The sequence below is a fragment of the Oryzias latipes genome, chromosome 14 (genome assembly GCF_053564925.1).
Source record: "Oryzias latipes strain Hd-rR chromosome 14, Olatipes_Hd-rR_3.1".
Lineage (NCBI taxonomy): Eukaryota > Metazoa > Chordata > Actinopteri > Beloniformes > Adrianichthyidae > Oryzias > Oryzias latipes.
This window is the reverse complement of record NC_136250.1, coordinates 22303773-22319302: the sequence shown is the minus strand read 5'-3', so window position 1 is coordinate 22319302 and position 15530 is coordinate 22303773. Positions and strand designations below refer to the sequence as shown.

Below are 15530 nucleotides of genomic sequence, written 5' to 3'. Positions count from 1 at the left end.
AGCAATTGTGCTTGACTTTTATCAACATAACCTTTTGATACTCTCAGATTTTGCATAAGAAAGGAAAATGTTACTTTTTATTATTTTTAGTTTTTACTTATAGTTTCACAATCCCTCTCCTAAAAATACAAAAGAAAAAAATTGCTAAATGATCTATAGGAGTTCCATCTACAGACAATAAAACAAAGGGAGGTTCCATTTGATTCAGAAAAATAATAAACTACTACTGTGCATTTAGTGAATATAATTATGTGTTTGAGTTATTTTTGCAAAGAAATTTTTAATTTTTGTTTTTTTTTCAGGGGGGATAATTTTTCTACATGGCAACCAATAAAACTTGCTTTAGCGTGTTCCTTTTGGACTGATTTTCATTTTTTTTTATAAGGATTTTTTTTTTCTTTTGTAACAATGGCAGTGGACTAAATCAAGTCGAGTCAGTCCACATTCACCATCACACATGCTTCCACATTAACTGTATGTAATAAAGGTCAGACCTAATTATTTCTAACCCTGAATTAAGTCTTGAAGGCAAAAAAAGAATCTGTAGGACTTTAGTTCTTCTAACAGATCTGCCTCGTCTTCATTCCGCTGTATGAGACCTGCATTTAGGGTAAAATAAGCATCTTCTGCAAGCCTCAGATAAGGTAGTGTTGTCCTAAAAGGACTTGACCTTAAGGAGGCATAAAAAGGTCAAACAAGAGTTTCTGTATTCCCATCAAGGAACTGATCCATGAAGGCACATCTTCTGATTCTGATGGCAAAAGTCCTTCAAAACAGGATTTAGAATTTACATGTAGAAAGGACACAGGTCATAGAGAGTGATTTACAGTGTAAATTTACAGTGTAACCATATGTGCTTTAGCATTTTATTCAGAAGGATTAGAGAATTACACAGAGATAGAGTGACCTGATTTTTTTTGCAGAAAGTACTTGACTTGTAGTTGAGTCTAGAAATTAGATTGCAAAGTATTCAGTGGCAGCAGACATGTTGTTGCATGGATTAGACGAGTGACTGAATAATAAGGGATTCCAACAAACATGGATTATGGAAAAATATATATTTTAACTCCACGGAAAAACAGATGTTCTGATGGTTATATAGAACATTAAAATTATGATTTCAAGCTTTAGAAAACACAGAACATATATTGTCAACATAAACTTGTGTTTTTCTTCTTTATGCGTTTGGGTTTATGCTTTTGTTTCCAAATCATTTCCATCATTAACGGTATATACATGTTTGACATTAAAGAAATAACACTTCCATGAATTTTAACAGAGTACTAACACAATTTGAGATACTTTGCATCAGTCTGAATGAAAAAAGATATGCATGAAACACACAGACCAACCATCATAATGCATATTGACACCTTTTCATTTTGTTTATCTCCTTTGTTTTCTTTGATTTATTACTTTTCGACAGTTAAGTGGTTAAAAAAAGAAGCCTTCGTGGATTTTTACAAAGCTCTGAAGCCATTAGCAAGTTGTGAAAAACATTTTAGAATTTAAAACAGGCAGGATTAAAAAAAAAAAACGACTGACAGTAAATCGACTAAATAGTTAAGATTTTTATAGAAATGCACCAGCTAATTTTTTTTTCATGTGTTTAAGTGTTTTAATGTATGTGACCTTGACTGAAAGGTTCCCTAAAAATAAAAAACATTATTTATTATATTAGGAAACTTCAGTAAAAACTGCTTTTTCCCCCCACTTTGATGTTAAATGTTCTGGCAACATCAAGTTTTTATTCAACTGTAGCCAAAGCAAACCTCTGTGCACATCCTGACAAAAAAACTAGTTTATTTTTAAACGAAGGCTCAGAAGGAGCAGAGTTTGGTGCAAAGAACAACAGAATTTGAGTATTTCAATGCCAATAGACCCTGAAGGGATTGCAGTGAACGTAAAAAGGACAGCAGATAAAAGTACCTCACGCCATTTTTCTCTGCGCTTCCTTATTCAGACGAAAGCTTCTCTGTTATTTTGAGTTTGCTTTGTCGCTCATCCTGCAAACCTGGAGTGATTCCATGGCAGTTGTGTTCTGCAAACACTGTGAGGATTCCAGGAACTGGCAGTCGGCTCCACAGAGGAGGCAGATGCAGAACAACCAGGGCTGCAGATCCAGCTGTTTTTTGTTTGTTTTTTCCTTTTTCTGCAGAGTTGTGATACAAGTCCATGCTAGCCCACAAGAAAAAAAACGTCTTTGCAAAGATTCATTATGCCTGAACTTTTCCTTTCAGAATAAAAGCTTCATCCAAAGAATAAAATCACTTCTGTGTACAAAGGTCAGCCACGAAGGTTTTTTTTAGGCTGATCTGAAAGCATTATGATTCAACCTGCCTTGCACATCATGAGAACAAATACACCAGGCACAATTCTGCAGAATGTATGCAACAAACATGAGAATTTGCTGAATCTAAAACAAAGAACAGAAAAGAAAATAGGATTTATCCCAATTCCTTGCAATTCCATGTAGCTAGTTTCCATTTTATCCACCAGTTAGTGGATAAAATGGAAAGTGACAGGAGGCCAAAAGTGAAGCTGTGTTTCATAAAACAAATAGAACAGATGTTCACGCTCTGTAAACATGAAGAGCATAATACAGCCAAACCAGAAAAACAGTTGCACTGTTGCCTCTGCCCTCATCACTTTTGAGCCACCTATTGCCCTCTGGGAAATATGCCGGCCATGGTGCAGAGGTAGAGCGGTCAACCTCTGATCAGAAGATCACAGATTCAATTCCCGCTCTGCCTGTGTCCTTGACCAATAATAATAATAATAATAATAATTTGGATGACTCGAAACATGTAAGGTATTTAAACATAACCCTGAGGCAGACTGACTGAGGCGTGGCTGCCAGTTTGCGCCAACTGCCCATCTAACCGTCACCGGGATGTTCATACACATTCACAAGCCAGTGGAGCCACACTGGAGGCAGGGAGGGTGGGGTATGTTGCCCAAGGACACAACAGTCTACCCTTCGATCATTGGCCGACATGCTCAACCGCCAGAGCCACTGCCGCCAATGCAAGACACTGAACAGTGTGTCAATGTGTGTGTGCATGGGGGAATGGGACTGTGACTGGAAAGCACTTTAGGCCTTTGATGAAGGAAGCAAATTGCTATATAAATATAGACAATTTACCACCCTCACCTTTCAGCAATCAGATAGGCACCAGTGACCTAGTGACCCCAAATGGTAACATAGTGGGTTAAAAAAATTTATAGTTTTCCCAGAGTAAAAAAAAATTTGAGTTTTTCATAATCCTCTTTTACTGTGGGTCACCAAAGGTCACATATGGCACACAAAAAATTAGATTGTTGCACTTCTTGCATAAAGAAACCCAAAAATAATTTTAAATACATAAATAAACAGCCAGCATGACAAAATATGCACAAGTCACGTCACCAAACGTTTTCTTTTTTCCATCTCTCTCTGTCTGCCCATTTATGGTAACTTGTCTGCATATAAAACAAAAATAAAAAAAAAAGCCCCCATGAGCAGCTAAAGTCTAAAAAACATGCGCGCTGTTGCGACACATTCTGCAGCCAATTCTGCAGAACTCCTTTTACAAACTGACTTGAGGGCACTCAAGCAGTCCTTGTGCCAACCTGGTTGCCTTGGCTTCGAGCCACAACGCACGCTACAGTGAGCCGGTTGGTCCGCCCGTCAGTCTGGGAGGAAATATTCCAAAAATGCACCGTAATTCTTTTCACCAAGTTCAGTCTACAACGAGGAGGGAGAAAAAACGGAACAATGACAAAAACAGGAACTAAATAAGTGAGGACTTTAACAGCAAAGTCAGCTATGTGGAGGACAAGTGTTCTGGTTTAGTGGTTTCACAAAAAGAGACCGAGCAGATCTTTTCCCAAACTTCACGCAGAAACCATATAAATGTGTTTGGTCAGTAGATCAGGTGTGTGGAGATCTCACTCCTGTATTCCGGATCAGGAGCCACCTGCCGGGCCCAGAATTCCCACATGTCAGCAAAGCTTTGCAGCATCCGCTCAGGATCCACGGCTCGTCGTGTGCGCGTGCTCCTCGTCCGTGCAGCCTGCAGCTCCGTGGCGCAGCGCAACAAACTGCAGAGCATCCCCCTTTGCAGCCGCGAGCGAGCATCAATAAAACACGGCCAGCATGCCCGCGCGCACAGATCCATCCGCTGCGCGCAGCCACATTTCCAGCTTCACTTCCCAAACACCACCACCAGGAAAAACGCCAACAGCGGGGTTTGGATTATTTTTAAAAGTTTCACTCACCCAATCGAGCCCCTTCAGTGTTCCACTCCCGGGGAGGGATGTCCCGTTTGGATGCGCGTCGCTCCTCTGCTACCCCCTCTCCAGCGGGCCGTTCAGCCGTACAGTCCGGGAGGCAGCTGCTTGTTTAGGTGTGAGGGAGGATCAGCTGCTGACCCGAGACACGTCCCATGTTTCACACCCTCTCTTCCGGAAACCGCGGACAGAGTGCACACTCCTCCTCCTGCACGTGAACGCAGCCCAGCTGCGCAGCTGGCTGCTGCCGCAGTCTGCTCACAGCCGCGGAGGAGGAACCGGCTGCACACACACTTTGACACAGACTGCTTTGTCGACAGCTCACACATCCCAACTTTTATTATTCTGCCGCGGATGCATCCACGGGTCCTAAGATCCGCCCGTTTTACGCAGTGGTACCTCTGGGGCTTGGTTCGTCAGAGCGCACCGCGCATTTTTTCAGGGAAGGTTTTATAGATATCATGGCTCCAATCTGGGTTTAAGAATCACACGTGCCACAAGTGGGATCTTTTAAGTTTCGCCTCCAGCGAAAGACTCTCGTGTGTTCAGTGCAGCTGGCGCCTCTGCTGGTCGTCCTTAAAATCTCTCCTTAAAACCATCAAGCAGCATAACATGAACTTTTGATGCTTTATTGATGTTACAGCACATCAGATTAATGCAATCTCTTAATTGAAATTTACAAAGTGCATTTTTATTCTGTTTTATCCAAATTTCCTGTTTATTATTTAGATTTCATCGACAGAATGAACAACCGATGGCTGTTTTATTCTATGTGCGTTTCAAAAACATATGAACCTCTCCCTCATTCAAGAGAAACCAGCCTCCCCCATGTGTGTTCACACATGTTTATCTTCATGCTAAGCATACAATTATAGATTAGAAAAACCTATTCCAGAAAATCCCTGAAAGACCCACCTCCACAAAAATTGTGTTGTTTTGCACTGCACACAAATAGATCCAATATTGCTTGCTACTTTTTATTTTTATGCCCCAGTAATGTTAGGTTGGGGGTGTGAGGGGCTGTAAGCTAGCAGGAGGGCATGTAAACAGATGACTGATGAGAAGGGAGCAAGTTTACTCAGTGACAACGCCCCGCCCCCTCCATCAAAGAGGGGATTTTCTGATGAACTGCTGCTGCTATGTCCTAAGACGACTTGGGGTTTTTGATTTGGGCTAAAGACTGCATAATCATAATTAAAAGACAATTTTAGAACAGATCAGAAGAGGATTGGAATGGAACTTTACAACCTCAAACAGTTCATCAGCCACCAAGGTGGCTGACCTTTCTCCTTTTTCTATTTACAGTGTCCTCAAAGGTAATTAAACTTTTAAGTGTTTTCTTCGGGAAATATTTTTATCAGACCAGGATCGTTGTCTCGATGGTTGAGTTTCATCCAAAATGAATCTGAAAAATCCCTTGAAACACAGACTGAAGTCGAGTTTTCGTGTTCAGGAGAACTTCCACCAGAAGTTATTTTCAGAAAGCAGCTGTGTTTTAGGGATGACATGAGTCTGGTTGCTTCTGGAAATGTTTCTACATGATGCCAAACATAATCTTGAATATATGATGTTACATAATTTGCCTGCTGTTTATTTACTTGCTGCCACTGGGAATGCTGTTTCGAAAGCATTAGGCGAACTTTCACCTTTATGCCGTCGACTGCCAACATGTAAGGGGCCCAACTGCTGATGTTAGGTAGTGGATGTCGGCTAACTTTCTTGGCCTAAATGAACGCAAAACTAAGGTAATTGTGTTTAACCCCTAGTGGTTGAAAAGATCATGGTTTTGATCTCCTCTCTTTTGCCCCCTTTGAACAGTCTGTGGTGACAAACCTGGATTTTAAACTTGATGCAGGTCGACCTCCAAATAAACACTGACTAGGTCCTGCTTTTATCAGATGCAACATCTGAAATTGTCACCCATGCCTTTGCGTTGCCAGACTAAATTATTGAAATTCTTTGTATGCTGGGTTACCAAAGGCTTCAATAGCCAGGCTGCAGCTGTTCCAAAATCCAGCAGTCAAATTTATTTGTAGGGCAAAGAAGTTTGACCACAAAACACCAATCTTGGTCTCTTTGAACTGGCTGCTACAGCAATATTTGCTTTTTGTTAAAATTCTGGTCTTTACTTATAAGTCCTTGCCAGGTACATCACCGTCTTACCTCTTCAGTCTGCTTTTAAAATATTTCCCCCTAAAGTCGTTGCGCTCCACCAACCAGTTTGCGTTAATGGTTCCCAGAACCTAATATAGGTTATAGCTGTGTTGGTTCCTAAACTATGGATCAGTTGCCACCGACAATTAGAGGGATCACACTCTTAAAGAGTTTTAATAATTGTTTCTGCATTTCAGCATTTAAGCATCAGCCTAGCCCTATTATGCTGGTTTTAATCTCTGTTTTAAATTGCTTTTATGCTTTTTCTTCTATTCATGTCTTTACATTGTCTTCATTTGGTTTTATGTTTCTATTATTTTATGTTTTATGATCGTACGTTTTGTTCCTCCTGTGTACAGCATTTTGGGCCTCCTTGGCTGGTGGTGGAAGGTGCTTTATAAATAAATTAGTCATGATGATGCATCATTGCTTTCCTAAAATGAAAAAAAAGTATTTCTTCAAGTTATGAAATATTTTGCTGAAAATCTAAATGGGCTCACTTTTGACAATCTACAGTGCCTAGTCGTTGTTGTTGTTGTTTTTCTTGTTTTTTTTTAAAGGTAAAACCATTTTTAATTTCTATAATTTGATTTTATGTTAACATTTTAAATGTTAAGTATCAAACATTTTTACAGAAAAAATATTGTGGAGTCAAAGAACTTCTTTGGTTGTTTTTTTTTTCTTCACATTTTCCACAGAGATGCACTTTTGAAAAAAACTGAAACCATTATTCATGTTTAACAAATGTAATCCGTTGGGTGCACAACATCTCTCACAAGCAAAAATGGAGCTGCATCCTGCCTTTAGATTGAAAAAAAATATGTAGCACATATTTATGAGCATGTGACAGTAAAAGCAGTCATTTAAAACATCCACAGTGCTGAGCTACAACAGTTTACATAATCAGGCAGGTAAATCTGCAGATGACAGCTGTTATGAAGGAATCAGGTAGCCTAGTTTTCACACTGCAGTCACCAGTTGTTGCACATCAGCAGAGAGACTCAAAATCAGTCTGCCTCCATTTAAAATGTGAATTTGTGTCAGGTTTCAGTAAACAGTCTTGAAATCCCAGAGACGTCCGCCTTTCATGCATATCCTAAGCTTAGAATTTAAAAAAAACATTCCAATACTGCTTCAGGAACAAGGAGGTTCATGGATGAAATCAAAGAGAAAAGGAAGGAGGTTGGTGTGAGCAGGATGGATGCAAAAGACGGAATGGGGGCAGAAGATTTGCTGTGGTGACCCCCTGAAGAGAGCAGATGGAAAGACATAGAGGCAGAAATCCAGCTTCACATGGATTAAAAACGGCTGGTGTGTATTTGGTTGGGAGTTGAAACTTTAATTTAAAAAAAATTTTTAACCTCTGAGTGGCAGGATTTGTCCTCTGACTATTAAAAACACAGAAACTCAACAACAAAAACAATTGTCTGTGAGTTTAAACCACCGCTAGCAGCAGTATTAACATCCTTAAAAATACCAAAAGATGTTAATACCACTCCTGATTACATCCGCTGCCATTAATTGTTTATGAGAACGTTTATTGGAAATCTGTAAATATATACTCATATACATTCAGTTTATACTGTGGAAACTACAATAATTCTTTGTTGTCTTAACAAAAACAGCACATTCAAAAAATTACATTATTTCACCAAAACCTGAGAGGTGTGGAGACAAGCTAACTTTTTTTTTTTGTCAAACACGAGTAACCAAATTTAAAAAAAAGAATACTTCTCAAGTAGAACTAACAAATAGTTGTTCAAATAATCACTTTAGTAAAAGTAAAACAGTAACTTCTGAAACATAAACATAAGTAATATTTTGAGCATATAATATTTTGGTAAATTCTGTGAAGTTTATTATAATGCTCTGATTCAGAACACAGATTTTTTTGTTTCAAGAAGCTTTACTAAAATGCACAAAACACATGAAATCCCTTAAAATATTTATTGAATCATAATTGTTATAATCACATCTGTAACTATTATGAAATTCTATTTCATAATATTTATTGAACTATTTCTTGAATGTTTTGTAAAGCAAAATTAGGCAAAGAGAAAATACAACATTTTGTGCAAACTAGTCTTTCTCACTTTTGGAAAAATGTTTTATACAAACTTTATTGAACAGCCATTCCCTTCAAGTCTTCTTGGCAGCAAGAATCACTGATGTTTAGAAAAATTGCCACAAAACTTCACGTTCTAAACATATATAGAGGTCAGTGATGATTAGCCCTTTTTTTTTTCTAAATTTACTAAAGTTAAAATAAAAGTGTATGATCAACTTAAACCCCACATTAAACAACTGTTGTTTTACTGAAAGTTGTTTTGGCAAATGTGTGTAAAAATGTGCGTCAAACACAACTTACTATTGTAGGAGAAGAAGACGATGGGATTTTAGAGGCAACACATGAAGGCTTTTTCTCGTTTAATTCCTCACCAGTGTTTAAAAAAGGAGTTCGAAATACAATCCAGAATCAGTCACACACAATTTTTCAGTAATGAATTCTGAACTCTTTGCTTATTCTCATGAGAGTAAAATTCCCACATAAAAATTAAAATGAAAAGAGTGCAAACGTAGACAAAAGCATTTTTGAATCTCTCATTCCAGCATGAAGAAATATTCACATTTGTGACTTTTGTATGACCTTCTGCTTGAAAAACGTTACCTCTGCAAAGCCAATCATTGAAAAAAGAAACTCTTGTCCTAATATTACTCTTTAGACAATGGCATTAATGAATTTCATATAAATATGTCATCTGGATTGTTCTTTGAAACTCCTTCAAGTGTCAGAAACACTTGATTTGAATATCCTCGGACTCTTAAGACATATTTTGCATAACAAGTTGGAAAACTGTCAAAGGTACGTATGTGAAAGGAAAAGGCACCTTTTTAAATAGAAATGATACACACCATTTAAAAAAATGTCCAGACTTTTATTTGCGGAATTTATAATTGTGGTATTTTGGTTTTATTTCTCAGGGGAAAAACTCCAAGTAGCCTTTCGTATAATTTGATACGTGTCTTTTCCTTTTTTGTTTGGCTATACTAGAATGCTTGGACCTTTAGCTTCATTCTATGAGGTGGATCCCTTTTCCCTTAAGCTTTGATACACATACCTCAGAATCGTGGCAAAAACTCCGTCTGGTCTGGCATTTCAAGGCTGCTTTTATGAAACGGTTACACAACATTTGTGTCTTTCTGTCCGATCTCTGGTGTAAAAGATACTAACTTAGCTTATTACTGCAGTCAGTGGAAAAATAAACTACCAGGCAAATATTTGGACAAACCTGTCCAATCAAATGAGACCAACAATGACCAGAGCATGAACAGGCAGAGGCAAGGTCTCCAGTGAGGAAAAATGCCCATTCATCAGCAAAAATCCAGCAGCGATTCTCTGCCCTTTTTCCTTTTCCTTTTTTTTAAGACACTTATCCTTGCAAACCCCACGCCTGCACTGGAAACAGCAACAGCCAACTCTCAAGAGATTGATGGCAGAAATTAGCTTCATCACAGTTAAGTATGAGTGCAGTGAAATACTCAAGTTTAGTTTTAATCACCACCAATCAAGGATTTCTGACTTTTGCTTTTGCTGAAGTTCGTTCGGCTGCACAGGTCATTTTAATAGTGAGGTCTTAAACCTATAAAGTTTGGGATGATTGATCCTTATGATAAAAACTGAAAATGTTTGACTTTTTGTGAAAAACAAGGACATGTGTGAGCTAAAGTTCTGTACTGACAAAAATTCCAGGGAAATTCTTTTTGATTGACATTTACTTTTGTGCAGAAATCAAATCAAATCAATTCAAAGTTTATTTGTATAGCACTTTTCCAACACAAAGTACTCAAAGTGCTTTACATGATGACATTTAAAAACAAACGGCAAAACAAACAAATATGTAATTAAAAAAACGGCACAATGCCCCCCCACCCCACCCCCACACACACACATGTACTAACACGCTGTGATAAAAAAGACAAAAGGATGCAATGTACAAATCTGGCTTTGTACTGAGGTTGGGGAAATGATTTCCACATCAGTGATACCCCATCCAGGTTCACAGAGCCCACTACCACAGGACCCCCCCAGATCCAGACAAGAGCCGGACCTGAGAGATCCCATCGCAGCAACCCCGCTCACTGGAAAGGGTCCATCACCGATTTGGAGGATCCCTCGGAGAAAGAAAAAAAAAACTCCGTCCACACAATCTTCTGCTCACATTTCACACACACAAACTTCGGTTGTTGTTTATGGAACATGGTTGTACTGTGACAGGAGTAGTTCAAAAACGGTGCTGCTTTTTCTCACCAGCTGCTGTTTTTGGCACACAGTCCCTCCAGCTCCAACAGAGATTCATCCTCACAAAAGAAGACAGCCTGGTACAATAACATTTGATATTTTATGCAGTCCAAGCTCCAAAATTACTCTTGTTTTTCTAATCTGGTAATGCATTTATATGGGGTTATTAATTCAAATGTTTCTCATCTGTCACTTTTGCTAATCTATTCTAATCTTAAACACCTCTATAGTCCTGCTGCAGACCCTCATTGATGTGTCGGTTTTCTCAGCTGCTCTCTTCAACCTGTTTGTTTATGCCTTTCACTAGAGCACAGTCGCTTCCTGTATCCAGCGTCCCTGTGGGTTAGAGAGGAAATAGCAGAGTAATGCCAGGGAGATGTTCCTATTCTTTTTGCAGCCCGTGGGATCTCCACGTCTTTTCTAGGAACTCTCTGCTCAAGAGAGGGTGGAACTTGTGCCGTCCTTGCACCCAAGAGCTAGGAAGGCTGGGAAGAGTCAGGTAGTGGCTGGAGGTCTGATGTGAAGATGTGGAAAGACAAAAATAAGACATCCCATTTGAGTTGAGTCACTGTGAAGAGTTCAAAGTCACCTTGTGGCATTAACCAAGTAGAGAATGTGGGGTTTTGTCTCCCCCTGCTGGAGGGAAATTGTCACAGTGGCTCAGCTTTTATCTTTATTTAATACAGCTCAAACGATGTTGCAACACAGCAGAAGATGGGCTCTTTTAATTACCCTATCACTCAGGGCAGTTTTTTGCTGTCTATTGTAGCATTTTGACTAAGTTTTTGAATATGTGCAAATAGGTCTCAAAGATGCATTTATGCTCTTGTGAAACTTACACTCACTGGCCACCTTATTAGGTACACTTGTCCAACTGCTCGTTAAGAATTTCTAATCAGCCAATCACATGGAAGCAACTCAATGCATTTAGACGTGGTAATAATCTGCTGCAGTTCAAACTGAGCATCAGAATGGAGAAGAAAGGTGATTGAAGTTACTTTGAACATGGTATGGTTGTTGGTGCCAGACGGGCTGGTCTGAGTATTTTAGAAACTAGTGAACTTGTGGGATTTCCACCCACAAGCAACACTAAAGTTTACAGAGAATGGTCCAAAAAAAAAAAAAAAAGAGGGCGAAAATATTCAGTCAGCAGCCGTTCTGTGGGTGGAAATGCCTTGTTGATGCCAGAGATCAGAGCAGAATGACCAGACTGGTTCCAGCTGATAGAAAAACAGGAACCCAAAGAAACACTGGTTACAACAGAGGTCTGCATCTCTGAACGCACAACACGTCCAATCTTGATGCAGATGGGCTACAGAAGCAGAAAACCACACCGGCTGCCACCTCTGTCAGCTAAGAACAGAGTGGTAGGGTCAGAATTAGGTGTTGACAACATGAAAGCATGGATCCATCCTTCCTTGTATCAATTGTTCAGGCTGGTGGTGATGTCATGGTGATGGGGATACTTTGGCACACTTTGGACCCCTTAGTACCAATTGCCTACCAGAGTTTTGTTGCTGAACATGTCCATCCCTTTATGACCACAGTGTAGTGTCTTCTGATGCTACTTCCTGCAGAGTAAGGCGCCATGTAAGAAAGCTGGAATCATCTTAGACTGGTTTATTGAACATGACAATGAGTTCACTGGACTCAAATGGCCTCCACAGTCACCAGATCTCAACCCAATAGAACACCTGTGTGATGTTATCAATCCCATGAATATATCTAAAGGAATAATTTAAAGAAACCTGATTCAAGTTCTCTTAAGTCTTTAATAATGAACACACAATCAGTATAAATAACAAGATAAATAATCTTTATTTCCACACCTCTATTGTTTTATAAAATTATGTGTCCACAATTAATATTGACAAGGCAACACAGAGAATCCTCTTGTTTCTTAGAATTGGAAGTCAGGCTCTGAAGACAGTTCTCTAACCAGAGAGAGGGAAGGTTTTTTTGGGTGTTGGTGGATTGGATCGCTCCGTCCTTTGTGGTCTTGATTCAACAGGGAGTGGAGGAATTTCAAGTACCATGCTGGGTTGTGTAACCTTCCAACAAGCAGAACCAGAAGGGTGGTCCAGGATTTCGAAAGCCTGGGTTCCCACAGAGCCGTTCAGCGCACAGCCACAGAACTTCATATCCCAGGATTCAACATTGCTTATTGTAAACCAGACACAGCTCAATCGCAACGCTCTCGTTTAAAGCAACTAAGCTGATCTGTGTCATTGCCACTAGTTAACATAAGCGCATCTCTTGTCTATTCTAAACATGAATTTTTTTCCCCTTTCAGTAAAAGACACAAAACCCCAGCAATTGTAAAAACCAAACTGGAAAAATGAAGGAACAACATTGTAATGTACACAAAAACACAGGAAAAACAAACAAATGGACAAAAAGAGATTCTTGAATAGCTTTTGCTCCAAAGAGAACCAACCAAAAAAAAAATATGTTGCGCATGTCTGTCTGATGTTGTGCGACTAGTTTCCAAAAACCTAAATATTAGATACTGTAGAGTAATATTACAGTAACAAAGTTCCATGCGATCAGATCCTCTGTCTGTTCAGAGTTGAGGATTCAGTAGTAAATAACACATCTATGCAGACCCATAGTGTCTGGTGATCAGAGCGCCAGCTGGTTACAGGGCTGTGGAGGACTGGGGGTGAGGTGGGGGGAGGGGGCTGGTATGAATCACAGAGAAGCCCCCTTTCTAACAGCATCAAACCTTATTTCACATCAATGCCGCTTCTGCTCCAAAACGTAAAGATCTGCTGACAAATTGTTGTCCTCAATCAGCATAAATAAGTTTTGCTTTAATGATAGAGTCGATTTCCATCTGTGTATTACCGACACTGATTCCAAACAGCACGGAAAACTGCAAACATCTGGAGAACGTGTTTATGTGTGCGAGTTTGCCTCATATTGCCCCTAAGAAAAAGAAAAAAAAAGGCACCAAGCGTCACATCATATTATAGCAGGCTGTCCAGCCACTTTGTTTCAGGAGGGACTTAACTTCACTATGATATTTCTGGGGAAACTGGATGCTTATTATGAAGTTGTGGATGAAAGTATTGCAAAATAGTAAATAAATTCTTACTTTGTCAGTACTTTTATATTGTGTTTTCTGGGCTCAGAATAAAAAATTAATCGGGAAAGAAGAAACGTATATTGATTTGAAAATCACATTAAAACTGCTCAAGATGTTTAACATTCTCAGTCGAATTTTAGATTCTGTCTTTGCACAAAAGTTGGTCTAAAGATCTCCGACTGCTATGATGTGGAAATAACCTTATCTTTTTTCTTTTTTTTAACCATCGGCATCAAATGAGCGTAAACTCAGCTGACTGAGTCCACAAATCCCCACGCTCTAACAACCCCCCCCCCCCAAAGGAAACAAAAAAAAGAGAAACATTTCACGCCCTGCAGGGTCTTTCAGTCAAATATGTCATCATCTAGAATATTCGAAAGCAAAAATGCTGAAGCACAGAAAGTCAGAGGAGCTGAGGAGGCTGCACACATGAGGCAAAGAAGGTTGGACATTCATTATTTGGTTGTAGACAGAGTAATGGGGGTGGGGGCGGGGCTGGGCTCATCGAGGGTCAGCAGTAAGACATTCATTCACATCTCCAGGGTGGAGGTGCAGTGAGTTTTTTTTAAGGCATGGATATTTGATGATACATCAAATTATTATCAAGAAAAATATTAAAGCAGTGGACTCGATTAAACAATGAGGTCGTCTGCAAAAATATGCTTTGGGTTGGAAAACAAAAGCATGAATTGGCTTTATTATCCTGATCAGGATTCAGGGTCTTTGGAGTTCTGAGGGGTTTGTTTTCACGTTTTTTTGCTCAGTGTGCAAATTGGCCTCAGCTCCTCCAATTAAGAGCCGAGGGAAGCGGCCAAGCAGCATAAAGCTATTCACACCTTTGAGTCCCGGCGACGCCGGCACACCTGGCCCAAAGCTGCCTCCTCACACAGAGAGGTGAAGGAGAGATGGAAAAAGCAGAGCACCACAGGCAATAGGAGAGCAGTTCTGCGCATGTTGGTTAGTCGGTGGAAGTGACTATAAGCCAACCAGTGGAACCGATGTGGTGTCAAGCACAGCCTGGCGGTCACGCTCAGTAGTGTGGATAGCGGAAACTTGAATGAACGGTGGCTCCATGTTTGAGAACAAAGGGCTGTCGCTGTGCCCGGCTCCCCTCACCATTTACATTCTTGCAGAAGCTCTCCCATGGTTGACACTGCAGGATTCACCTCTCTCCTTCAGTCTCTCCACTGATTGAAAACCCAGCCCTCCCCACCCAGAACGATCACCGGTTCCACTGTTTTCGCCCTCCACAGTCCATTTATGCACCCCTATGTTTGCACTCCAAAAAGAGCCAATGAGCAGCAGCCTCTCTTTCTCATTCTTACACACATTCATACAAAGCCATGCTGGCAGGAACACAAATGCTCTCGTTCTTGAAAGCCCTGCTCTTCTCTAGTGGTGGTTTGTTGGTCATGCAGGGGTGGGGGTAAGAGGGCAGGGGGGAGAGAACAGTTTCTAGCTCATAAAGGGAAGAAGGTAGGCGCATGTTTCTAACTAAGGGAGTGTGTTCGGAGAGAGGTCTTAATTCAGCTGCCAACGCCTCCGGTATTTCCCCTCTTCGTTATCTGCAGCAAAAACAAAGGAATAAAAACGCATCACTTAGAATCTGAGGAGATCCATTGAAAGCTTTCAGGGTCTACTAGAGAGAAGAAGAAGCACAGAAGTTGGAGTACCTCTCACAGAAGATAAAAAGAATTTTATGCTGCATTGGAAACG

At 40.0% G+C, this 15530-nt stretch overlaps 2 protein-coding genes across 4 annotated transcripts in view; both read right to left on the bottom strand.

The window, feature by feature from the left end:
* Positions 1-4837, bottom strand: part of camkk1a (calcium/calmodulin-dependent protein kinase kinase 1, alpha a) — a 77271-nt gene extending 72434 nt beyond the window's left edge. For both annotated transcript variants that reach the window (XM_004076707.5, XM_020709044.3), the window contains exon 1: positions 4261-4837. The gene's annotated coding sequence lies outside the window, so the exon portion shown is untranslated. The remainder of the gene's footprint in view (positions 1-4260) is intronic.
* A 7684-nt stretch (positions 4838-12521) lies between these two features.
* Positions 12522-15530, bottom strand: part of atp2a3 (ATPase sarcoplasmic/endoplasmic reticulum Ca2+ transporting 3) — a 46405-nt gene continuing 43396 nt past the window's right edge. Inside the window, exons 21-22 of one of the 2 annotated variants that reach the window (XM_011483751.4) lie at positions 15488-15516; positions 12623-15379 (exon numbers count right to left, since the gene is read on the bottom strand). In XM_011483751.4, the coding sequence (XP_011482053.1) occupies positions 15512-15516 (5 nt within the window). In that variant the 3' untranslated portion in view covers positions 12623-15379; positions 15488-15511. Of the gene's footprint in view, positions 15380-15487; positions 15517-15530 lie in introns of both variants that reach the window. The other variant, XM_004076706.5, reaches the window with a different exon arrangement.